Source organism: Podarcis muralis, chromosome 3 (genome assembly GCF_964188315.1).
Source record: "Podarcis muralis chromosome 3, rPodMur119.hap1.1, whole genome shotgun sequence".
NCBI classification, from domain to species: domain Eukaryota; kingdom Metazoa; phylum Chordata; class Lepidosauria; order Squamata; family Lacertidae; genus Podarcis; species Podarcis muralis.
Genome location: NC_135657.1, coordinates 81,815,867 through 81,841,594, shown reverse-complemented (window position 1 = coordinate 81,841,594; position 25,728 = coordinate 81,815,867). Strand labels below are relative to the sequence as shown.

Sequence of the window (25,728 nt, the reverse complement as noted above, 5' to 3'; positions counted from 1 at the left end):
TTTGTAACTGGCTGACTGACCGAACCCAAAGGGTGCTCATCAATGGTTCCTCTTCATCCTGGAGAAGAGTGACTAGTGGGGTGCCACAGGGTTCTGTCTTGGGCCCGGTCTTATTCAACATCTTTATCAACGACTTGGATGATGGACTCAAGGGCACCCTGATCAAATTTGCAGATGACACCAAACTGGGAGGGGTGGCTAACACCCCAGAGGACAGGATCACACTTCAAAACGACCTTGACAGATTAGAGAACTGGGCCAAAACAAACAAGATGAATTTTAACAGGGAGAAATGTAAAGTATTGCACTTGGGCAAAAAAAATGAGAGGCACAAATACAAGATGGGTGACACCTGGCTTGAGAGCAGTACATGTGAAAAGGATCTAGGAGTCTTGGTTGACCACAAACTTGACAAGAGCCAACAGTGTGACGCGGCAGCTAAAAAAGCCAATGCAATTCTGGGCTGCATCAATAGGAGTATAGCATCTAGATCAAGGGAAGTAATAGTGCCACTGTATTCTGCTCTGGTCAGACCTCACCTGGAGTACTGTGTCCAGTTCTGGGCACCACAGTTCAAGAAGGACACTGACAAACTGGAACGTGTCCAGAAGAGGGCAACCAAAATGGTCAAAGGCCTGGAAACAATGCCTTATGAGGAACGGCTAAGGGAGCTGGGCATGTTTAGCCTGGAGAAGAGGTTGTTAAGGGGTGATATGATAGCCATGTTCAAATATATAAAAGGATGTCACATAGAGGAGGGAGAAAGGTTGTTTTCTGCTGCTCCAGAGAAGCGGACACGGAGCAATGGATCCAAACTACAAGAAAGAAGATTCCACCTAAACATTAGGAAGAACTTCCTGACAGTAAGAGCTGTTCGACAGTGGAATTTGCTGCCAAGGAGTGTGGTGGAGTCTCCTTCTTTGGAGGTCTTTAAGCAGAGGCTCGACAACCATATGTCAGGAGTGCTCTGATGGTGTTTCCTGCTTGGCAGGGGGTTGGACTCGATGGCCCTTGTGGTCTCTTCCAACTCTATGATTCTATGATTCTAAGAGCGGTAGTCTTGTAATCTGGTAAACCGGGTTCGATTCCCCGCTCCTCCACCTGCAACTGCTGGGTGACCTTGGGCTAGTCACACTTTTCTGAAGTCTCTCAGCCCCACTCACCTCACAGAGTGTATGTTGTGGGGGAGGAAGGGAAAGGAGAATGTTAGCTGGTTTGAGACTCCTTAGGGTAGTGATAAAGCGGGATATCAAATCCAAACTCTTCTTCTCTTCTTCACTGGCCTTAAATAACTCTCACTAACTACACACAAGCATCAACTACATGGTTTGTTGAAAAATAAAACGGGGCGCTCAAACTCTGACAGCAAATTTCAGGTAGCAGAAAGAGAGGGAATCTAGAACTGCAAAGGTTTGTTTTCATTCACTATTTAATCCCCTGGTTATTTTGTTTGCAGATGTACAAAAGGATTAGTATGACCTCAGCTGTTCAAAATTCTATTGACCGTGTTAATTTTTTGCTACGGAGTAATCTATCCATTCTTAGTGCAGCCATAGCCCACTATTCTAAACCCGAAAATGTATCTCCTTTTCAAGCCGCATCCATACTACATATCCAACTTGCTACTGTCTGCAACTACTACAACCTCCGCTCTAGTTGCCATCCTACAGCAAGGACAATCAGTACAGTGGTACCTCGGGTTAAGAACTTAATTCGTTCTGGAGGTCCGTTCTTAACCTGAGGTACCACTTTAGCTAATGGGGCCTCCCGCCGCCACCACGCTGCTGCAGGGCGATTTCTGTTCTCATCCTAAAGCAAAGTTCTTAACCCAAGGTACTATTTCTGGGTTAGCAGCGTCTGTAACCTGAAGCATCTGTAACCCAAGGTACCAGGCCAGGAAAAGGTCAGTAGGGGTTTGGAGTCCAGCATCTAGCCTGCCTCCTTCACAGATCAGCCCTCGCCTCCTATACACTAAGGAATGGCAAGCAACTAGACAGTTCATTTTTCAGTCGTGTTTTGTGATGCCACCTAGCTTGGTTTTGTGATAAACAGGCAACAACTTCTTTTTTTAAGGTACAAGGGTATTTGGGGGGCAGGAGAGGGGCAGAATGGTTTCTAACCACCTGAGCTGCATAGGGACTCTACGGCATTTCAAAGCAGAAGACAAAAGTTATCTTGTCTGTTTTGGAGATCATACTCAGAATTATGTAATGTTGATCAGCTGCTCCATGACATTCTTAAGCTACCCTGTTGGATCCAGAAAATTGTGATTTACTTCACTTTCCATTGCTGCACTTTCAATCTTGGTAACAAGAAGCTGTGATTTTTCTTGATTTCTAGTTAAGAATACACATTACAACATTCTGCCATTTCCAGTGTCTGTGACGCAGAAGTATAGATTCCCCTGCTATCTAACCTTTAGAGTACAGCTTTTCATAATACTCAGCTTCAAAATCACATATCAGAATGAGTTTTCTAGAATCCATCATTTATAGTAGGATCCAAATTACCTGACACTGGTCTTCTGCAGTAAGGAGGCTTTATCGTGTGTATTGAAAGTCAGAAATTGTCCAGGCTACTGGTGCACATCATTCTGCAATAAAACTATGTTTTCAAATAGTTTTGAATCCTTAAATGTTTTTTTCCTTTTAAAATATGAAAAATATATTAAATTACTTATTAACAAAATAATATAAAAACCTACTTGACTAAACAGACTTCTCAAGAAAGTCAAGGTCAGAGAAAGGTTTTCTAGAACTTCTGGTTTCAAGAACTGTACTTACCTCAATTTGTGTTTACAAATGTGATAGAATCTAACACTTGTGCAAAAAATTGTAAATCGTAACATTTTAGGTGTCCCAAATCAGTCACATTTTGTACATTGTTATTTGAAGTTCCTCCTTCGATGTTTAAAGAACTACTAGCACTAGCAGGGCAAAATCAGAAAAAAGGACATGCAATGGAGGAACCAATTTTGTTGTAAATAGCTCATGTAAAATGGCAGGGGCAACAGAGGGCCTACATCAGCTTTCCAAACTTTTCATGTTGGTAACACACTTTTTATACATGCATCATTTAGCCACGTAGTAATTCAGTTTTACTAGCAAACCCGAGGTTAAACTAACCCATTTCCAGCTCCAGGAGGAGCACAGGGAGCATTCACATGACGCGCCTACAAACTGCAGCCAACACACTGACATGTTGCAAAACACAGTTTGGAAAGCTCTGGGCTACGCAATTGGAAAGCCAGCAGGGTGTGTTGGACCTATTGTGCAGTCTTCTCCAAAGGGGAAAGCTGTTATATGTAACACAGGGATCAGGTTTGCTGTGGGGCCCCCCGTGTTTTGTTAACAGAAGTCCAGAAATGAAGAACCTGCGTCCTCAATACCTCCATGCATTTCCATGGGAAGCCCAGCCCAGTCACAGGGTGCTCAGTCATATGTGTGTAGCAGGTCAAGGATGTGCAAATGCGTATTTTACCAGTAAGCAGCAGGAGAGGATGGTGCAATATGAGTGGACCAGCAGCAAAGTAGATTGCTTCCTTTAGTCTGAAGCCACTTGTAAAGTATGTATTAATTGGTTTTCACTTTTTCTCTCCTGAACCATGATTTTCAAAGAGAGGGAGTGAGAGGGACAAGGTTGATGTTGACACAACTCTGTTGGCGTGAATCCCTACTTAAAATCTTGTTTAAAAAATTAGAAAAGCCTGATAATGGTTGAAGATTAGGATGCAGAGCTCCTTGCATGATCTTTGGTAACATACAAAACAGCTGGTCTGAAGGACATACCCTAAGAAGAAGCATCTATGTACACCTAAGCAATACTCTGATACAGAAGCAGGTGGAAAGGCATACAGTGCTCGGCACACACAAAAAAGCTGCAGTGTTTTTTGCTTCTTATGTTTGTCCATCTTTGATTAAGTTAAAAATAGGCTATACCATCGATGAGGAAGCAGTCACACTCAAAACTTCCATTCCCTAGGGAGTTCCAGGGTAAAAAACACTAATGTGTCTGGCTAGAGACTTATTTCAGACAGGAAAGCAGAGATACAAAAGCGAAGGCAGATAAACAGCACCTGCTCCCTTATTAGGAAGGCAGCTGATAGGGTGTGGGTCTGCTGTGTTCATGTTCCCATAACACCACAGCCAGGGATTTGGGAAGCAGGGTGGGGATGAGCAAAAAAGCAGCTTTCTTCATTTCCCGTGCAACAAAATATTGTGTGTGCATATTACGTCTACAGAATAACGTAAACCCTACTCCCAGAAAAAGCACTGACAATTTCCAGCTCTGTCCCTTACACATAGTATCATTGTTTCATAGTACATTGAAACACAGCCACTAAATCTTGTTTGTTTGAAAAGCTGATACCAATAATGTTTCCTTACTCACAATGGATTGAATCCGGTGTGGATTAGTAGGACTTTGGATGCTCGTGATTAACTAAAACCCCTTTAATTTAAACGAGTCTGCTCCAAGTACAATTTACACCGCGTTTCAATTCAAAGATATTAGATTTGTTATCTTTGGAAGGAAAAATATGAATCCCTGCGACCCACGTGTGTGGGGTGAATAATATCATAAATGCATCGGTTGGGTGCCTCGATTCAAAACATGGGGCAGTAGCAGAGTTTACTGCTGCTAAACTTTTGTGAGTTTAAACTGGGAATATAGGTTGTTAGACCCTTTTATCCCGTTTAGTCTGCTTGGAAACAGTGCTCCTATTTCTACCCCTCTTGCAATGAACAGCCCACACACTGCTAAATAAGTTTTAAATGCTTTACTTACAAAGTGTTCCAAAGGTCAAATTCATGCATTTCTCGAAGCAGCAGCAATGGAGAATACAGGCAGAATACGCTTGGGTAAAAAATACAGAGAGATAGCTTCAAACACATGTTCAAAGCTTGGCGCTTGCTTAGGCAAGTCTTCCTTGGTGAGTTACATGACAGAGAGAGAAGGAACAGGAAGGGAAGGCTTTACTTTCTCTCTCATCAGAGAAGGGGGGCGTGACCTAGTTGAGTCTAGGAATCCAGCTCTGTAGTCTTAATCCCTTCATGCACTAACTAGCACTCATGCAGTTATGTTTGATTGTATGCTATTCATCAGAGGCTCCTGGAGGGTACTGACACTTTCAGGAAGGCATCTCTTACTAGGTTGTGTTGAGTTAGAACTCTTAAGAGCCTAATCCCAAGGTCTGGGTTCTCCATTTTATCTTGGGGGTTACCATCCTCTTCCTCATTTCTCTCAGCACTATTTAGGTAGTATGGTCCTATGGACAATGTTTTTCCACTTTAGAGAGGGTTTATTCACCTTACTAGTGAAATCAGGTGGGTGGCACCCAGAGAAAGCCTTGTTAGTTGTGGTGCTCAGTCTATCAAATTCCCTTTCGAGACATGTTTGTCTGACACCAGCTGCACCATCTTTTCGTCACTGTGTGCTATTTTAACATATAAACTATGCTTTATTTTTACTTCGGTATTATATCTTGCTTTTGTTAAATTGTCTGAAAGTATTGCTAACGGTATAAATCCGTTAATTAAATATTCTGTAAACACCAAGAGCTGCTTCTTAAGTTGCAGTGACCTAAACAGTGTAAAACAAAATAAAGTTTAATGGTTTGAAAGGCATCCAAGTTTGTAGTCATTACTGCATTTTGTGGTAGCAAATTATACAGTTTAAAGAAAGATTTGTGTAAATAAATATTTCCTTTTGTCTTCCCTGAATCTTCCAATATCTGGCTTCACTGGATGACCTTCGCTTTTAATACCAAGGGAGAAAAAATTCCCTGTATCTTTTCCAAACTAAAAAGCCGAAATTGTTGTAATCTTTCCACATAGCGGAAGTTCACTTTAGCCACTGGTTAATTTTGCTTGCTCTTCTCTGTATATTTTTCAGCTCTGCAATAGCTTTTTCTGAGATGTGGTGACCAGAACTAGAGTTTTTCAAGTGTGGTCACACCACAAATCTATGTAACAGCAATATATCATGTTGATCTAGGGAAGAAGCTATAACAGACATAACATAAACGGAGACTGCAAAGTTTTGCAGAAAAGCATGGATGAGAACATATTCACCCATGCAGAGTACATCCTATCACTTTCCCTTTGACCTTGCCTCCTACATATTCTCTTCAAGGCAAGATAGCATTTCCAGGAAAGGAAGTACTTTAAATGAGGTTTACATATTATTTCAAACTGAATGCACTCTTAAGGCACCAGGCACTTTTAAGTTAGCGTTTCACAGCTGAAGCATTTGGTTCCTGCAATCCAGATGGACTTGCTGGGGGAAAAATAACCCGTTTGGAACATACCTGCTCTAAGCTAAATTAAAGCAGAGACACAAAAAGGTTAGAAGGCTATGATTTCTGACTAGATTTAATTCCTAATTTGTCCAGCACATGAATACCTTCCCAAACTCTTGGTCAAGGCAATCTCTGCTCACTCCATTTTCAGTCGGTAGAACAGCATTAAGGGCTGGGCAATAAATCTCTTGTGTCTTAATTACCTATCTGTAAGATGGAAGATAATAATACCTTCCTACATCAAAGGGATGTTGCAAAGAAATTCATTAGTGTGCGTGTGTTAAGAGATTCAAACTCTGGTGAGAGCAGCTAAATAACGAAGTCGATAGAGCTTCACGGCAGGAAGCAAATCACAGGGCAATTGTGTATGCTTAGGTAGGACATTCTCTATTAAAGGAAACAGCTGGGTTTTGTTTAAAAACCAATCCAATGCACTGTGATCTGGTGAGGATTAATGAAAATATAATAATGCATTTGCATATAAACATGTTCTGAAGCTTTTGTATGTCACTTTATTCTTATACATCAACACAAGATGCCCTTGTTAGGTGTTGTTTCCCTCCATTTCTGTAATGTGTGTGTATAACAGAGGAGCTAAACCAACTGAAATGAAATGATATTTTTCAAAGTAGGAGGCTACTGCAGGTGGCACCATTTTTGACCAGTCCTAAATAAAGACACTAGGGGTTAGGTGATAATTACTTCATTTATTGACTGAAACATGCATATATTCCTAGACATTATGGCCACCAGCACAGCAATGAAAATAAATGTTATGAAAAGACAAGAAATATTTTCCCTTCCCACTCTGCAAACAATAGAAATATTCAAGTTCCAGGCAAAAAAATAGGAGAAAAATAGAGAGGGGGAGATGACCAGATGCTTATAATGGACCAAAGCCGCGTTAGCATGAGCACTAGAAATCATTCAGCTTGTTTAACACCTCCGTTACAACCCCAGACCTTTTAATATATTCCAGCTTCATCCTCTCTACCAGGTACCACATGATGTTGTTTAACCTCCATTGACCACCATTCCTCCAATCAAGCAGGTGGAATTGCCAAATAAGAGATTAAAAGCAGGAACATAAGAGAAATTACAGTGGCATAATCTCCAGTGTTTACATGGAACTGGGGTTTAGTTAAGAGGAGATGTGAAATCAAAGCTGCATCTCGTAAGCGATAAAGAAATTGAGTTTCCAAAGCTCAGCTTCTGCTGTTACAGTGCTATTTACGTTGAAGCAGGAAACAAAAATGCTGGAAAAAGACCCCTCGCGGGCATGGCCAAACTTGGCCCTCCATATGTTTTCGGACTACAATTCCCATCATCCCTGACCACTGGTCCTGTTAGTTAGGGATGATGGGAGTTGTAGTCCCAAAACATCTGGAGGGCCAAGTTTGGCCATGTCTGGCTGGGCATTTTAGACCTTGTGCTATAATGTCAGACCTTGGACCCAGCCAGCCATGTATGGCAGCCCACCAGGGCTCAAGAAGCTTTCTGGTTTTGCATATGCAGACACGGCTTCTGAAAGGCCTGGCAGCCTACAATGTATGGCTGGTTGGCTACTTGCGGCAAAAGCCGTGCAAGTCTGCGTATGTGAATCTTTAAATATCTTTTTGCACAGATCTGCATGTATTATGAGTGCTCCATAGAGATCACACGGCGCTTTGGCTTTCACCAAAACCCACTTAGTTGGAATTATTTTGTATTTTAAATTCTCTGGTTCTAAACAATGAGCTGTATTGCCAAATTATTAAGTTGTGAAATCAATGGGACATATCTTCTAAATAAGTGTGCTTAGTATCCTCCCAGCCAGAGCGAAGTTATCTATAAGGCAGCATATCTCAGATTTAGTGAAAATATTGGGGAGTTATATTTGCTGGCAAGGAGACGTCGTTATTGTCAACAAATGAAAAGAACCCAAAAGAGTCAGCAGGTGGCCATTATCTGTACATGTTTCATTAAAATCGCATAAACCTTAAGTACAAAAACACCACGGATTATTGCTCTAGAAAAAACCGCAAGAAAAACCCAAACACCCACGGTAAAAACATCACCATATGCACAAGACGTACATTTCTGAAAAGCGAGAATATGGAATGCTGGTCCAACATTACAAACACTTTTTCCCCTCCCCCAATGTTAAGCTGATACTTTTTAAAAACTTGGCAACATTGGGGATTTCTAGAAGCGTGGGTATGGAAGGAGGGAAATGTTCATATACAGTTTGTCAACTTATTTTAAGTCCTAAAAAATTAGCATTTACAAAATACTTGATAAAAATATCTTTTAAAAGTTGTCTAGAGGTACATAAAATCATCCTCAAATGTTCATGTCAGTTCACACGCACTTGTCATCTACTGATTCAGTTCTCTGTACCTGCAAAAAAAGGAAAGGGAAAAGAAGGTTTTGGTAACTGAACACTACATGCAAGTCTCTTTTTTTAAAAAAAGCAGCACAACCAATATGCAATCTTTCCTTTTGCAGTATTTGTACAGCCCAGTTCCGGACTTTTAAACACTGCATTGATATAGACAGGACATCTATAAACTTACATTCATTGGTTCCTGATTTTCAAAAGCCAGAGAAGCCTTACCTGCCAGCTTCAATTGTTCACAATGAAAAGCACCACACTACTATCTGCCTCTATTCACTGCACTCATGCAGATTGCTCTACCGTACCCTGAACTTTCACTGTTTCAATCTGCCCTTTTACTGACAGTGTGCTGGGTGGGGCACCTCTGGATGCTGAAACACTAACAGTGGAGCGAGAGATGCGGATCTGTAATAACATCACGGGGCAATAAAAAGAAATATTATGAACATGCTTGCAATGGCTGGAAAAACCGAATTACAAAACACAACTGAGTGAATCGGCAGGAGTTCTGCGCGCAAAGTACCTCTTCAGTGTTACTTTCACCATTTTCAGACGGTGCAGTACCTTCCTTTGCTGCTTCCTGCTTTTCATCCTTCTTCCCCTTAGCACCTTTGCTGGCCTTTGCTCCGGGTTCCTTCTGGAAAACAAGATCAAACGGAGGGAGATGGATTCATTAGAGAACCGAGAAAGCTCCCCAGCAACTGCGAGCGCTCTGCAAAAACCCATCAGAAATAAATCACTGGAGGCTCTCTTGGCACATTGCACAAGCACCTGGAATCACAGAATTGTAGAGTTGGAAGGGACCCCGAGGAACATCTAGTCCAACCCCCTGCAATGCAGGAATAGGCAGCTGTCCCATATGGGGATCGAACCAGCAACCTTGGCATTATTAGCACCGTGCTCTAACCAGCTGAGCTACCTATGCACAATCCCTTTCCGCCTCCACCCCTCCAGGTTTTGTGTGAAGAGGGAAAGGTACATATGCCAGTCCAGAAATGAGATTGGTGTACATATGTTTGCACGCAGGAACCCAAGTCAACTAGGCATCTTTCTTCACCACTTCTGTGGAAGACGACCAAAAAACTACAAGGTATTTTAATCTTGTGCACTGAAAATATTTTGACTTAATCTGATGGATTGTTCCAGTAGAGAGGTAAGCTTATCTATCTATCTATCATCTATCTATCTATCTATCATCTCAGGAAGTGCCTATATTTTAAGGACTGGCTAATAAAAACATGGAATATGGTAGAAAGTGAAACTCCAGACAACTAATTATCCAGACTAACACTTCTTGCATGACAGCTGTTTCTACACTGGACTGATCCTGTTGACCTTATAAATCAGGCATAGGCAAACTCGGCCCTCCAGATGTTTTGGGACTACAACTGCCATCATCCCTGACTACTGGTCCTGTTAGCTAGGGATGGTAGGAGTTGTAGTCCAAAAACATCTGGAGGGCTGAGTTTGCCTATGCCTGTTATAAATAAAGGCACTAAATCGAGTTGAAGTGATATTACTTTAGTTCTCTTTGATGTGGGGGCACGAAGGCTTCTCACTAGGAAAATGGGGAGGGGAGGAGCCTGACACATGCAGAACTTCTCCATGCTCTCTAACTCGCTGAGCACTCATGTCTCTAGCTGGAGGACCCCAATAATTTGCGGAGATTGGAACACTGGACTTCCTGTAAGTGTTCTTAAGGTCAGTGGAGAGTGGAGCTTGCAAGAAATGATCAATTCCTTTTCTAGAAGGCAAGGTCAAAACTTGCAAAGAACATTTATCAGAGCCAGCTGGAAGGGGAGGCAACCTGTCCCAGATTTGGCCATAGCAAGAAAACCCTTAACCATGTACTATAACCAGGTTAATTTATTCATTCATTCAATTTGTCTCCTGCCTCTTCCTCGGAACCAGGACTCAAGATGGCTCACAAAAATAAAAATAAATAGGCTGGGGGTTTTCAGGGTACAACAGCCCTGCAGGGCAGTTAAGTGTTTTGCCTTGATTGCAGGTTGGAGGACTATGCTGAGAGTAGCTTACACCAGCCCTATAATGTAGCCCACTGCAAATATTGCAGCTCAGAGGTGGGGCCCCTCCTTTCAGGTCAAACCAAGCCCTCACTGTATGCAGGGGTGGTGGTGGACTATATATATATTTACAGGGCTCCAGAGCTATATACAAATATGTACTCGGCTCGCCAAGTGTCCAGTAATGTTTGGCTTAGGAGAAAAAGGCAGAAGGCAAAGTGCGTTTAAGACAGGGATGAAGTCAGAACAGCTGGAAAACAACTGCATGCTCTATCTAATTAGGATTTACCAAACTGTGTGCAGCCCTTAAAACGATCAATTATTTTCAAAGCTTCTATTACTCTTTTATCTCAGGCTAATATAACAACACAAATTACTTTGCCATGACGGTATTATTTATATCCCGCCTTTATTTCCAGGAACTCAAGGCGAAACACACTTCCTCCATTTTAGCTTCACAACCCTGTGAGGTAAGTTAGGCTGGTAGTGATTGGCCCAAAGTCACCCAGTGAGCTTCATGGCTGAGGGAGCATTTGAAACTAGGCCTCCTCAATCCTAGTCTGACATGCTAACCATACACAACATCAGTGTTGCTCCACCTCTGTGAAGTACTGGGCATTTATCCCAAGGTAGCGCAAAGTAATATGTCCCATCGCTGCAACAATTTCCATTTGTGCAACAGGAATTCCCCTCTCCATTTGATCTAGAGGTTCCCTTAACTCTCCAGAGCAGATTTGGGGAGGGTGCAGGGTGCATGAAAAGGAAAGTGGGGAAGGCGGAAAGTCCCTTGCTCTGGCGGGATGCCCACTCAAAGCAGACCTCTCATATCTGTGCTTTTCGGTTTCAACTGACACTGGCTGACAGCTTACTTGGGAGACTGCTACAGCTCTAGACTCCAGAGAAGCGGGATATTGTTTTTCTTGGGGCTCCTTTGATTGTGGAGTGGGGCTATAAAACTACTGCTTATCAGGCTTAAATCTGATGGAAGGGAGGGGGCGCAGAATTAATCTCAGGAGTGTCCATTTTATTTTTGCACCTTGTGAGAATTAGATGTTTTTGGCTTTCATGACAAAATAAAATTTAAAATGTAGTATAGGTACACCAGCAATGAAGAACTGCAAGGTACTTACTATGTAAAGTAAAAACTATCGCTAATTTGTTTTCCAGAGACATGCTCATGCAATCATGGAACAGAGCTCATGCCCCCAATATAGTCTTCTAACTTAAAATTTTGCTAAGCTGAAGAAATTGATTCATCATTCCCTTTCCCATAAATAGATACTGTGTTTTCACCTCTGAATGTTGTTAGTATCTGTGCTTATAACAATACATTATGTGACAACTATCCCAGGCTGTGAGCCTACAACTCAGGTTGTTTACTGTTGCAAAAGTTTCACAGAACTGACCCGCAGTTGCTGCCTTTTCTTATGTTAATCCTACATTAATTTTAATTACTTTAAGATGTAATGATTTCATTAACTATTAACAGTTATAACCCTCTATTCATGTTGGGTAGACTGAGCAAGATAATATAGTGGTACAGAGAAAGCGCCCAGTAGGCAGAGTAAAACATAAAACAAACCACTGTTAAAATTAATTTTTACCTTAGTGGTTTTTCTTGGCTTAGGCTCAGGTTTTGGTGGAGCTGGTTTCTAGGAAAGAATTTCAGACAATCCAAGCATTAGCACAGTTGCTACCAATTGTTTCTTAATCTTTCCCCACTTCTTAACATGTGACACCAAAGAAGCCAGAGGCCGTTTCTACAGATAGGCTTCAGTCAAAATTACCTTCTATATCTTATCAAAATGTCTGAAAGTCTGGTTCTCTGCACGTTATAGATGTACTGTGAGAAACAGTTTCCCGTCATCTCCAAAAGAGGTTGCATTTCTCTCTACACACACACACACACACACACACAATGACCACACATTTCTTTTCTGGAAAGGATATAAGGAGCCAGCCAACCAACACATGTGAGTTTGGTTATTCAGATTCCTGTGAATCAGGGATGGGGAGCCTGTGGTCCCCCATAGTTGATGGACTCAAGTTCCAATCAGCCCCAGCTGACATCGCCGATGGTCAAGGATGATGGGAACTGTAGTCAAACATCTCGAAAGCCACAGGTTCCTTGTGCCTGCTATAAATCTCAGAAACTTTAACAACCGGAGTTTAATATTCTTTAATGACTGGGGGTGCACTCCAGATATCCTTTACAGACTTTGGAAAATGACATATTTCATACAGAGGAAGGGGGGCACAAATAGTTTGGAGCTAGTTCTACTACTTGCCTTAGGGGAGAGAGGCTGCAAGAGTTTGGCTGAGTATCTAAAGCAGGATCAGGAGTGCTGATACCCAATGCTGGAAGATCTGTTCCTTCCAATATGCTCTATGTGCATATTTGTAGGTAAAATAAATTATTATAAAAATGCTACAGATCTTGTGCTCAGACCAAAAGGAAACAAAACCCTTCGTAGCTGTCCCGGGGCTTCTTGCTGCTCAGGAAAGTTTGATCGTTCCAGAAGCCCGATTTACATTCAAGGATTAAACACCAAATCTAGGTAACATTGGCTTACCACTCGCCACACGGCATGGCCAGTGCCACCTTGTCAAGCTTGACGTGAGAAAGAACGTGGCTTCCTATCTACACAAACAAGCTCTTATAAATACTTACAGCTGACAATCTTGCAGATCGTCTTGTTGGCTATAAAAAGGAAAGAAAATATCTTTGTAGATTTGCAGCAGTTCACATCCACACAAGGCAAAAATCTGTCACTCATTTGCCAACAAAATAAAATGTACCTGAAAGACAACAGAAGTCTTTATTACCAAATGCAAAGGTCTTTGCATCCTGAGGGATTATTGTTTTACATGTACGCGATGTACTTGCTCAGCTTATTTGCTTACTACGTTTTGGAATCTTATCTTCCTGTTTGTTTCTCTACGGTTGTGGAAACCTCTTGTGGCAAGATCAGTGGAAATTATTTCTGGGACTGTGCTCCAAGGCACATTATGAACAAACAAAATCTGAAACCCCCATTCCCAAAGCCCAAGTAAGAGTGACTTGGTGGCCTTTGGAGCTTTCTAAAAATAATAATGCCGTATTCTTTGAGCACCCAAACACTGGGGAATAAATAATGCACACCTAGTAAACTAGACTTTCTTGATGTGGAATTTGGATTCTTTTGCAACGGAATCTAAAGAGTCTTGATGCTAATGATTGAAATTTGATACTATGATCAGAAAACATCAGTGCTGACACGGAATCTTTAACTTACTGCTCCTTTTGTAAACTGGAATCTGGTGGGAGAGGATCTTGAAAAGTCGTAACTTGTAAATAACTGGTAGAGTTGTGCGGAAAATCTGAGAAAGGTACAACCAGGATTTTTAAGGGGAATTTGTGGCTTCATGGATTGGCGAGTGAAGCATCAAGCCACACATTCATTCAGAGGAATTTTGAATCGGAAGTACTTTTGCTTTCCTCTGTGACGTAAGTCAGGCCAAACTTAAAACAACAATGTACTATTTGTTTATTTTAATTAACGCTTTTAGAGAATTTATTGCAAGGCAGTGAACAATAATATAAAGTTCGGCATGAAACAATGATATCAAAAACACTCCAATAAAATACTAAAATAATAAAAACAGGGGGCAAAGATACAAACAACCCAAGGTTATTATGATATCACCAAGTCCAGCTGTAGAAAGCAAACCCATCAACTGAGCTCTCCTTCAAGAAAAAGGCCGTGGCAAAAGGCATGTCTTCAGGTGAAGACCAGCTGTGGTCCTACGGTACACAGGCACCACCAGCACATTCTGCTGTTTTTCTGATCTAACAAAAATGAACCATGAATGGGGATATGGTCCCACCCATGGAAAGCCTATTGGAAGCTTGAGAAACTGCCAGGCATGGTTGAGTAGGAGGGAGAAAGTCACATTCATCTGGGGAGGGGACATACACAGTACTCCTGCGCCACCTAAGAGATAACCCTTCAGGGGTAGCTCTTCACAGTGCTAGCCATCTGTTCCCATGCTATAAGCATTTGACAATCTCGGTGCAAGCATCCCCTGCTCCGTGTAGCACTGTCGGAACTGACAGGGCTGACCACACCTTAGGAAACAGGAAAGGGAGAACACTATAATATTAGTATTTGGTGTGCCACCTGAGGCATGCCTGTAGCTTTTGTACCATGTTTGTGTTTTCTAGTTGAGGAGGATTTTCTCTTCCCCCTTCCAGGCTTGGGCATGCACTGGACATTTCACTGGCAAAGTAGCAATGATGTGATATGAGCACAGGACTGGTGTGAAAAACACATTTTCTTTCCTAAATGCGTGCATCTCAATCTAGTAGTCTCATACATGGTTGCACACATGGAGTTGCACCTGGAGTTGCAGAAGAAATTCTGGCCAAGTCTGATGTTTGTGAACTACTGCGCAAGAGCTAAAGGAATATCGTTCAAGAGGTTGAGAAAGTTTGCTTTCCTCGCACAAGTATCTTGCACTAAGTCAGGAAAGCTGCTGCTGCAAACTGAAGAGGCCTTCTTCGCCTTGCGGAAGGGCACCTTTTAGCACACACAGACCATAAATTTCCAGCTCCACATCCAAATTTCTTCACATGATGGAAATAAGCCTGCGCAGCGCACTGAGCTCCAGGTCAGAGTAACGAAGAAAATTATTCTACTTTATCACACCAGTGTCAGGCTGAAGTAACTTTCCATTTTTCCAAAAAATGACCATTTCATTCAGCAGCTATGGTTAGCCTTTTACTCTTGTTTCGAAAAAAAGTATTTTCTTCCACACAGTCATCTTAAAAAAACAACAACTACACAACACAACTTTGCCTCCAGCCAATCACCCTCACATGCTTCACAAATTTTTACATTTCTCATTTCCACAATTAACATTCAGGTTTTTTAAGTTCAAATATGCCCTCTAGAGAACATTAAAAGTGCTTCAGAAGAGAAGCAATTCATTGTTAATTATCCCAGGCACTTGGTTTTGTAAATAAAATTTTTTCTTTCAGATTGGTAACTTCTTTGAAAATAAGGACATTCATACATTGATCCGATCAGGAAAAGCATTCCCTAACTGCGCGTAAGTAAATCAAATGTTAGCAAAAATGCCTGCAGTTTTGAGACTAGCTTAATGCATCGTTTGCTTTTAAATGAGTGTAAGTGCTAAAGGTTGGGGGGTTTTGTTGGCTACTTAGGTCACACTGTGTCATCTCTTATACAAACGTATCCTGCACCCACCTGCTATCATCTACACTGGCACTAAATGGACCCTTGTATAGGCGTTAAGGTTGCACAATTCTGCAAAAAGTTGTGTGTAGGAAGCTGTCAAACCATTGGTCTATCTATTCCGTACTGTCCTCACTGACTGGCAGCGACTCTCCAGGATTTCACACGGGACATTCCCATCCCCAAGTGGAGATGCTGGGGATCGAACCTGGAACCTTCTGCATGCAAAGCAGATGCTCTGCCACTGAACTATGGCCCCTACCTGATAAATACAGTCTGCATGGAACTGTATACAGTGTGCCTGCAACTTATGTGTGTTTAACTTGCATGCATTCAGCTTTATGTGCTTGGCAAAAAAATAAAAACGGGGATGGGCATCTGGGAAAAAAGTCTTTGGCAATCTCACTTGCACCCAATGTGTTTTAACTATGCATTATTTTGACTTTAGATGCAATCCCCAGAACGTAGCCCCTGCGTAAGTTCCAGGCTTATAGAAACAGGAACAATGATAAACTCTCACCATGCTGCTGTTTTCTACCTACCTGTCTGATTTGCGCAAGTCTATCAGCTGTGCTTCCCAGGAAGAAAATGTTTTTAAAGAGTAAGAGAAATGCAAAATAAGGCGGCTGCTGTCAAAAAACAACCTTAAGATTATGACTGGCAGCAGAAGCTGCTTCAAGCTGCCCCCCAAAGAGATCCCAAAGCTGGAGACTATCCCAGTCGTAAGGAGCAGAGCAGGGCATCCAGGCTGCCTCAGCGGCAGACCAGTGAAGTGAACAAAGGCAGTGCCAGACGGAAGCAAGTTCACTTGTAGAGCAGACATGCCCTCAGAGTTAAGTCTTCCAACTCAACAGTGCCTTTGTACATATTCTCAGATTTAGGAGACAGAAGTGGGAACTTACAGAATTTAAACAGCAGCACATTATACTGCCTAGTGATATCATCATCATCATCATTTATAAGCTGCTTTTAAAGCCAAGCCTTCCCAAGGCAATGATATATAATCCATAATAAACAGTACGAGTCTCAGCTGAGGTTGTATATTCCATGCAGCCACAATTTGTGCCATGCTAGTAAGAAAATTGGTGTAATAATAAATAATTAGAGCTTGGTTCAGTCTATTATCATGGCTGCAAGTACCCTACAAGGAATAACAGGACCAGGTTTCTCTAAACAAACCCACACCCCAGGGGCACACAGAATTTCCAAGATGCTGGTCACTGATCTTCCACATCAAGTCTCTTTTAGCTATTAAGAGTCCCACAAACTTCCATAATCTGCTGTTGTATCTGGGTCCTTCTTCTTCCTCATTATATATAAACAATAAAGTCATGCCAGACACGATAAAACGGTGGCTTTTTTTATATCTTCTGTGTAAATGAACTTTCTCTAATAGCTTTTCTGATGTGGCCAGAAAACAGATTTTGCCATTTCAGATTTCCACTGGCTGTCACAGGCTCTCCAGAGTTTCAGACCAGGGACACCTGAAGATACCAGTGATTGAACCCAGATCAGCAACTGCCATCTGAAAGCAAGCAATACACACACAAACACACAATCTTAAGTGTTTAATTTCTCTATTTTCTTATGGCTCTTATTGCTGAAAATATATTCTTCATCATCATCAACCTTTATTACGGTCCAGAGACCCAACCAATTGTTACAAAGCAATACAGAATTCATACAGCCTACCTCCAGGTTAAACAAGCATTTCGTTCAGAATATAGGGATCATTGGTTCTAGCAACCACAGATAAAAACTTGGCCACTGCTAATGTTCTAGCATTTCTCCGGTCTTCCAATAGGAACCTGACATAGTGAAAATATATTCAGCCAGTGCTTGTAGTATAGTATTTCAGAATCGAGGAATCTATGCAGAAGCACAGGAGATGACGTTTTGAAGGTCTGCAGTTTCCTGTCACTCTCTTAAATCCAGCAGAAAACCGGACTCAGCAAGCAAATTTGTTTTAACTTGTGTAAATTATCGGGTCACAGGTGTGTGTGTGTGTGTGTGTGTGTGTGTGTGTGTTTTGTTCATTGACCCAGAATATGAGTTGGTCGTTGTACTGTTAACTTTGAATATGAATGACACAGCACACAAACTATTTCAGGCCTGACTCACCCCTCACAGATAGTTGCATGTACTAGCAGATAAGTTGCACTTTGGCCACATGTGAGCTAACTCTACTGTCTCGCTAGTGTTTTGTCTTATAAAGTCACCAATATATAAAGAATGGTTGAGAAACGAAGGAAGGAGTCACACTTGCCTCTTGTTTTGTTAGTTTCGCGGCATCCTTGCCTTCAGCACCCTCTGGAGACTAGGAAGGAAATGATAGAATTTAGTTAGTTACACTACATTCTACTTCCTTAAATCAGACAAGCAGGGTAGAAATAAGAAAGCAAAAGCCAAGCATTACACATTATTCTATCCCTCCAAAATACTACTTTTATTTTAAGTGCTTCACATGTTTCAGAGCAGCAGTGACGAGCGCAACCTTGACTTCATGGTGAAACATGATAGCAGTAGGTTGCCCTGTCTCTAATACAGACATTTTAATCAGGGATAGAGCATCTGACCTTGCCAGTTTTAAAAACATCTCTGAAGCTGGCTTTACATTTCCCATTAAAGGTAGCTTTAAATTACACATGAAATAAACTGCCTGAAATGCTTTCAAAATTCACTATTTAGTTTTAATAACAAACAAGAGTCAATCAAAATACCTGTCAAATGGTAGCACAGCAATTGCGTTGCCTAGCCCTAAGGGGTCAGGGTAATGGAGTGCAATTGCAAAATGTATTTAAACTTCCCTCAATAACAGACAAACACCGAGACAAGAAAAGCACAGGCTAAATATGTATTTCCCTTGCTTCTACACATGACAGTAACAGAACATCGCTTTAAACAAAATGGCAGATTTACAAGACGGCATTCAGACACATCCCGAAGGCACTTCAGAATTCCCAGGCTACGACCCCAGTGCTGAAATCTTGTCTATGTACGTTTTTCATTGTGGCAAGAATCAGGCTTTCCCCAAGGATACGACACTGGCTGCCTTACAGCCTGAAAAAGATGGCGCTCATATGCCTCAGCTGAGTTTCCAGCTGATTAACAAGGTGCGTTCATAGAGGGATGCAACAGCTGGAGATTGATAAGATAAGGGAATGGAGTGGAACCTTGAGGCTTAACCTAACAAGGATGTAGAAATCTCTTGGAACACCAAATGCTTCGCTTCCCACAGGCATGGGCTCCTCCAATATTAAGAGATCCATGAGGCAGAAATGACGAATGGACCAAAATAAGGCATGGGAATTGATTTTCAAATTCATCCTGCCTCTCATGTAGGCAGTCATGAGGTCACCCCATTTCCCCCAGGACACAAATAATGCCAGTGGCAAACTGACAAAGGATACAATCTAGGACTGAGTGATGCCCAGTTTTCAACATCGCGATATATCACCAGCTAAATATATCACCAACATATCACAATGTCTGAAATAAGGATGTAACTATGTAGATGCGAACGGAGTACAGTTGTACCTCGGAAGTCAAGCCGCTTGACTTCCAAAGCATGGCTTCTGATTGGATGCAGGAAGCTCCTGCAGCCAATCGGAAGCCGTGGAAGCCCCGTCAGACGTTCGGCTTCCAAAAGAACATTTGAAAAGCGGAACAGTCACTTCCAGTTTTCAATTGTTCAGGAGCCGGAACGTTCGACTCCCAAGGTGTTCGGGAGCCGAGGTACAACTGTAATGTCCTGGCAACGGCTACCACTTCAGGGGTCTAAAACTGATACATTTTTACTTAAACATATTTTTATAACTGTTATTTTATAATACAGGGCAGCAGGAATCATGAGAGAAGGAATAACCGGCTTCACGGGTTTTCCCACATCACGTTTTTTTTACATAGCACACAAGCACATCGTGAATTACGATCTATTGCCATGTCAAATATTATGAAACCCTATCACGATGTGGACTTCAAGCCGATTTTGGATGATGTATTGATGCATTACCGAGCACCACTGCAATTCAATACTCAGGACTAAGCTCAGTGGGAGTGGCGACTGAGTAAATAACAGGAGACTCATATACATGTCTACTCAGAAGCAAGTCCCACTTAATTCAACGAGGCTTATTCCCTTGCACTGCAGTCTCAGTGACTAACATCTCATTTACAGTTTTCTGCTAAAGGGAGACCTGAATGCCTCAGCAAAGAAAATTGAATTAGGTTTCTGTTGCAAGCCGCAATCCTAGAAAGTGAGCACATCGCTCTTTAAAACTGATATGCTCCAGACCCTGAAATGCTTTGGGCCATCAGGGAAAATATAATGTAAATTAAAATTAAAATGGCTTCAGAAGAAGACTCAGCGGCAGCTTCAAGTAGAACCACCATTTAATTACGCATGTACAGTATTCCAGTTTATTTTACAAGTCACTGTAGAAGAGAGGTGAAGAGAGAAGTAATGAAAACAAGTAATCAATAGAATCATTTTGAGAAAGGAGCTGAGGGAGCAATAGGCAGCTCAGACACATGCATGTACAACAGTTGATTTCTCCCTGCTTGATTACTCAACCTGAGCGAGCCTGCAAAAATGAAAGCAAACAACGTCTCTTATTAGTGAAGCCATGAAATGAGACTGACGTTGCCTGGTCTTTGCACACTTCTTGCGCAGAAGTAAAATGCCATGGAGTTTAGTGGGGCTTATTCCAGCTTAGCATGCATAACATAAACAGGTTTCCTTGGTTTCTCTAGCCAAAGCAAGAGTTTTCAACCTTGCCCACTTTTCAGTATTTTATCATGAGCCTACCGCAGAGGCTTATTTTGTTTAACTGAACCCCAAACACCAAGGTTTGTTTATCATCTAACAAGAACTGAGCATGCCATGGCAGTTACAAGTATGGTTTAAAAGCAGTAAAATTCTTAAACCAGCATATATTTTGATTCTGGTGGATGGCCCAGTGATTTTTTTTTTAATTCATTTTTTTATTTGCAAATTTAACAAGGAAAGAGAACAAAAGGGGGGAAATGAACTTCGCGGAGATGACGCATGCTACAAGGCAGACTTGCCCAGTGATCTGGAATTGCACGTTTCAGAAAAATATAGGCCTGTGTATTTTGTTTTCCAAATCATGGCTTTTAAAAATAATAAAAAATACCTGTGATTTTACTGTGTACAGTCTTTTACAATGTTTGTAAGCTGCCACTGGGGTAGATATATTGAAAAGAATGCAACACAAATAAATAATAAAATAAAAAAGATAATCAAAGCCTACATTTTTTAGAATTTACCAGTGTGTTCTGGTTTGTTTAAAGGTTTCGATGGAGAAAATGAAATTTCAGCGGCAAAACCTTAACAAGAGAGAGAGAGAGAGAGGGAGAAGAAGGAACTCTACTGAGTCCCAGATCTGGAATTATTTTAGATTATTAGATGTCAGCTGCTCAGCAGGCAGGGAAAACAAAACTGAAATTAATTCACAGGCACCAGCACCATATTATTATTCAACTGTTTAGAAAAAGTGCATGGGATATTATCCTGTCCCATGGTAAGTATCCTGTGTGCTTTCCCTCAAAAATGGTCTCCGATCAACCACACCAGTAAATAGGGCAGATGTGATCAGTTACTGCTATGTTTGCACTGACTAGGGCGGGAGGTGAACTTAGCTGTTCACAGCTCCTGCCATCTTTATTTTACAAGCAATCACACTGATTCCTTGACCTTCCAAATCAGCCAGTAGTCTAAATCTCAGACTTCCACAAAGGAACTTAAGGTAGCATATAGTTCATCCACACAAGAATCCTATGAAGGGGCCAAGATCACTGTTCGAGAAGTTTCACATCTTAATTTCACATCCCAACACTATACCACACTGGCTCTCTTGAGCCAATGTTAAAAATACATTACATCATACAAACAACTCTAAACTTTACACAAAATACTTCCAAGTAAGTATGCAAAGGAACGAAAATTTAGGCTGCAGTCTTGTGACCATAAGGGTAAGAACAAACGCTTCAAGAAAAAAGATTTCCTTAAAAAAAAAAGTTCTGCTATATAGACTGTATTAATATATTACTCTTGATGGAAAGCGCAAAAGAAACAAAATGTGCAAAAGCCCCTTGTATAGAATTAATGCCCAATTTCTTCAAGGTTAAATACTTAGTAATAGAGAGAGAGAGAGAGTGCAAGTTAGGAGATTTGTGCTCCAAAATGCATGTTAATAAAAAGCCTTAGTAATAATAAAAGCTTCATCATAAGCTGTGGTGAATATTGTATTGTGGCAAACATTTGGTGTAAATGCCAAAAGTTGAGGGGCATGAGTGGAAGGAGGTGAAGGGTGAAATTGGATTCTCTAAGACACTCTTATCTAATTGTAAATTATTCTTTTGCAGAATCTCCTGAATTTAAATGCAGTGTTGCTATGAGCCAGTGACGAGACAAAATGTATTGATAAGCCTTGCCTTATTAACTGCTTCAATTACCATTACTGCTGACTGAAGGGGAAAAATATTCCCAAACCAGGCCAATAGCTCAGGAATTGTAGGTGTGGAAAAATGATTTTTAAAATACAATTGGCCTGGCTGCTCTCATCCTCTCCAACACAGAGAAAGACACAACAGAACTGAGAGAATATTTTGAACTTCTGGCTCCTACAGTTCTAAAAATGTGTCTAGTTTTCCTTTCCTCCTTTTGTTCCCTTTTAACTGCAAAATGAAAATGCCTCTTATAATGCTATCCAAGGCATGCCTACTCAGAAGTAAGTTCCCTGGGGCTCACTCCTAGAGAAGCGGGATCAAAATGGCAGCCTTAATGTATATTCTGACCAAATATATTTTGTAAACTCGATACAGTATGTTGTCCTCATTTTGTTGAAGCTGTGATTACTCGTATCTGCTTTTTCAAAAGTTATTTATATAGTAGTACAGTATTAGCAAACAGATTTCCCCACCATCTGAAACATGAAAAATTGGACGTTTTCATAAAGATTTCTGCGTTGTTGTGCGCAATTAAAAATCCTGCACCTACATTGGTCCACATTTCTAGGGAATTATTTCCTAAGCACTACACTTCACAAAAACAGACAGACAGACAGACAGTCTAACACAGGTAGTGGAGATTTCTCCTAATGACAGAGTTACATGTGAATAGGGCTTCTATCTAGCCTATGAAATACCTTTAACAAGTCCATAAATTTATTCTAACCTTCTAAAGTAGGCATCAGAATTACATATGTATTTAATATATGTATATTATGGGGTGGGGATTGTTTAAATGTTCACCCCAGAATTTTGACTAGCACCTCTGGGCATGGCAAATAAAGCTTTTTTTTTTTTTTAAAGAAACCAGGAGTTTTCTCAAACCACACATTCAGTTTTCAGAGTGGGATGATAGATCAAAAGCACTACCACAATACTCTGTATTTCAAAAAACCAATGGGAATCTCACTAGTTTGGTTTGGTGATATACTGGCTATTGCTCTCCATGGGACATAAAAATTCTGCAATCACAGAAAGCCTAGGCAAACTCAACCAGCTTTTTACTTACTATGGACATTCTTCCTAAAGCAACCCATGAAAATTACAAATAACAATGCTACTGTGTGACTTTTAAACATCAGAAAGGTTTTTAAAAGTATTAAAATAGAACGACTACTAGCATTCCATAGATTCTGAAATATTCAATGTACGTATATTGTATATAGGTATGGAATGCATCTTTCATCAATTACCTAATAAGCATTAATACAAGCCCTCTTTTTCGATGTATAAAAACTACATGCTTGCATGGGCTCAATAAAATTTTCACATTTAAAATTTAAACAGCAGCCTTTACCATATCCTGTGATTTGAACTGGATGTTTTTTTTCTGATGCACCCTAAATATTTACAATGTGATCTGCTTTAACATGCTTGATTTATTTTGGGGAAGGATTAAAAAAAAATAAAACTCTCCAAGCAGCAGGTATATAAACAGTAAGTAATATTTGATTCAAGAATAAAGAATGCACACTTAAATGTAGCTTAAGTGTAATATGTAAACAACAGGCTATGCTTCCATTCCATTTTAGCAATTTTAACAATTTTAGGTTTGGTGCTAATCTGACCTGCACAGCCAATTAGGTAAATTTGCAGTATGAATTTGAGTCTGGTTTAGTATATGCACTTGTTTGTATCTCTATCTAAAAATCAATAAAGCATGTTATGTGCTCTCTAACACACTACCTAAGAAAAATATCCAGAAAATCATCAGTTACAACTTTAGAGCTTACACAATATTGCCATTGCTACTAACTGTTGATGGAACAAATAATCTTCTTGAAATGGATTTCTTTCGGTGGAAAAATAAGGGACTGGAATGGAAAGTTTTCTCCCCCATATCATTGGTCTGTTTTGAAAAACCCAGATCTTGATTTAGCTAAAAAGCTAGTTGTGGCCACGTCCTCCCCTGGCTCAACGTGGCTCCCATGTCACTCCATCACTGCCAATCTCCCACTTCCACCTGCCGAAGGTGCAGGTGGGCAGGAGATCCATTGGTGAGAGCCAATGGGATGCGTAAAAAAAAGGGGCATTCTCAGGGTGGGGCTGAACCAGCTGTGGATTTGCTGGCTGCCAAGCTGGTCTCACTGCCATCATGTGACAGCATCCAGACCTGATCAGATCAGTGCCCTGCCCCTTCGGCTGAGGACACTATGAGCAGAAGATGTGGCCATGCTGGAAAGCCCAGCCAACACAAGGATTCCGCCCTTAGTCAGTACAAATGTTTCCCAGATAAGCGCTTCTTCTCTGGCATGAACGATTGGCACTTAATTTCTTCTCAAAGTCCTTTAGAGCATATGTAGGCCAAAGCACCTCTCTAGACTACCACCTTTTGTATTTGTACCTTATTCTAGTATAGCGGTACCTCGGTTTACGAACTTAATCCATTCTGGAAATCTGTTCCTAAACCAAAACCTAATGAGGCCTCCCACCACTGGTGCCCTTCCACCGTTCGGATTTCATTCTTAGACCAAACTAAAGTTCACAAACCGGGACACTACTTCCAGTTTTGCGGAGTTTGTAAACCGAATAGTTCGTAAAAGGGCTGTTCTTAAACCGAGGTACCAGTGTAGTTTGAGAGTTTTGAGTTGCAACCTGCATCTTCATACTAAATGCACATACCGTAATAAAATGTGCAGCTATATAGACGCTTCCATTAAATATGTAATAAAATTTAGGAGAAGAAAATATGAGTATGAGACGATGGACCGCAGCCTGCCCTACATCGTAAGAAGCAGGTAAGTGAGGAAACCCGCTAATCCAGCCCTTTCTTCCTTGGTCCTGAACACTACCGCCAAGAAGATACCTTATTCCCTGGTTGCTTCCACATAACAGGATGTTCACTTCTACCATTTATTTAGTGGCCTAGCCATTTCTCTGGGTAGCATGGCCTGGCCAGGAGGCATGGGGTGAATAGTAAGGCCACACATAAAGTGAGCCGGTTTTTGGTAACAGTTTGAACAGTTAACCAAAAGAGCAAATTAAAAAAAAAAGATCAGGAGTGGCTTGCCAAGTTGAGCAGGGCCCCAAACCTGACACCAATGCTGGGAGGCGACTGCTGCAGCTCTGCCCACTAGGTGAGCCACTCCTGAAATATAAAAGAGGAAAACACATCCAGATAAACCTAGTTTATATTGTTTCCTTATTCAAGTCATTAGTTCCCTCAGTTCAGCTTCTGGATTCTAGGTTTACTGCATCCCTCCTCTCCATCCTGGCTTCTTTTCTCTGATTTTAGCTTTCTCGTTTCTTCAAACAAAGGTC

At 41.1% G+C, this 25,728-nt stretch overlaps 2 protein-coding genes across 11 annotated transcripts in view; one reads left to right on the top strand and one right to left on the bottom strand.

Moving 5' to 3' along the window:
• The window catches only part of LOC114593894 (uncharacterized), a 43,181-nt gene that overhangs the window by 15,062 nt on the left and 2,391 nt on the right, over positions 1-25,728 (top strand). The window contains exons 1-4 of one of the 8 annotated variants that reach the window (XR_013392300.1): positions 9,311-11,169; positions 15,720-15,790; positions 21,250-21,479; positions 22,324-24,149. Coding sequence is in view for 3 of the 8 variants with exons in the window: in XM_077926204.1 (XP_077782330.1) it covers positions 9,535-9,765; positions 11,119-11,169; positions 15,720-15,790; positions 16,385-16,415 (384 nt within the window). In the remaining 5 variants the exon portion in view is untranslated. Of the gene's footprint in view, positions 1-8,785; positions 11,170-15,719; positions 16,302-16,384; positions 21,099-21,249; positions 21,480-22,323; positions 24,150-25,728 lie in introns of those variants that run through there. The other 7 variants (XM_077926204.1, XM_077926205.1, XR_013392303.1 and 4 more) reach the window with 7 other exon arrangements.
• On the bottom strand, positions 6,986-25,312 carry HMGN3 (high mobility group nucleosomal binding domain 3). Of its 3 annotated transcripts, XM_028722829.2 has the most exons (7): positions 25,274-25,312; positions 18,203-18,253; positions 13,371-13,400; positions 12,304-12,351; positions 9,199-9,312; positions 8,981-9,080; positions 6,986-8,677 (listed from the first exon to the last, which is right to left on the bottom strand). In XM_028722829.2, exons 1-7 carry the CDS (start codon positions 25,295-25,297, stop codon positions 8,664-8,666), a joined length of 381 nt encoding a protein of 126 aa, XP_028578662.1. In that variant the 5' UTR covers positions 25,298-25,312; the 3' UTR covers positions 6,986-8,663. The 3 variants fall into 3 exon arrangements, with proteins under 3 accessions (XP_028578662.1, XP_028578663.1, XP_028578661.1); XM_028722830.2 differs by lacking the exon at positions 8,981-9,080; XM_028722828.2 differs by lacking the exon at positions 6,986-8,677 and having other exon boundaries at positions 8,958-9,080.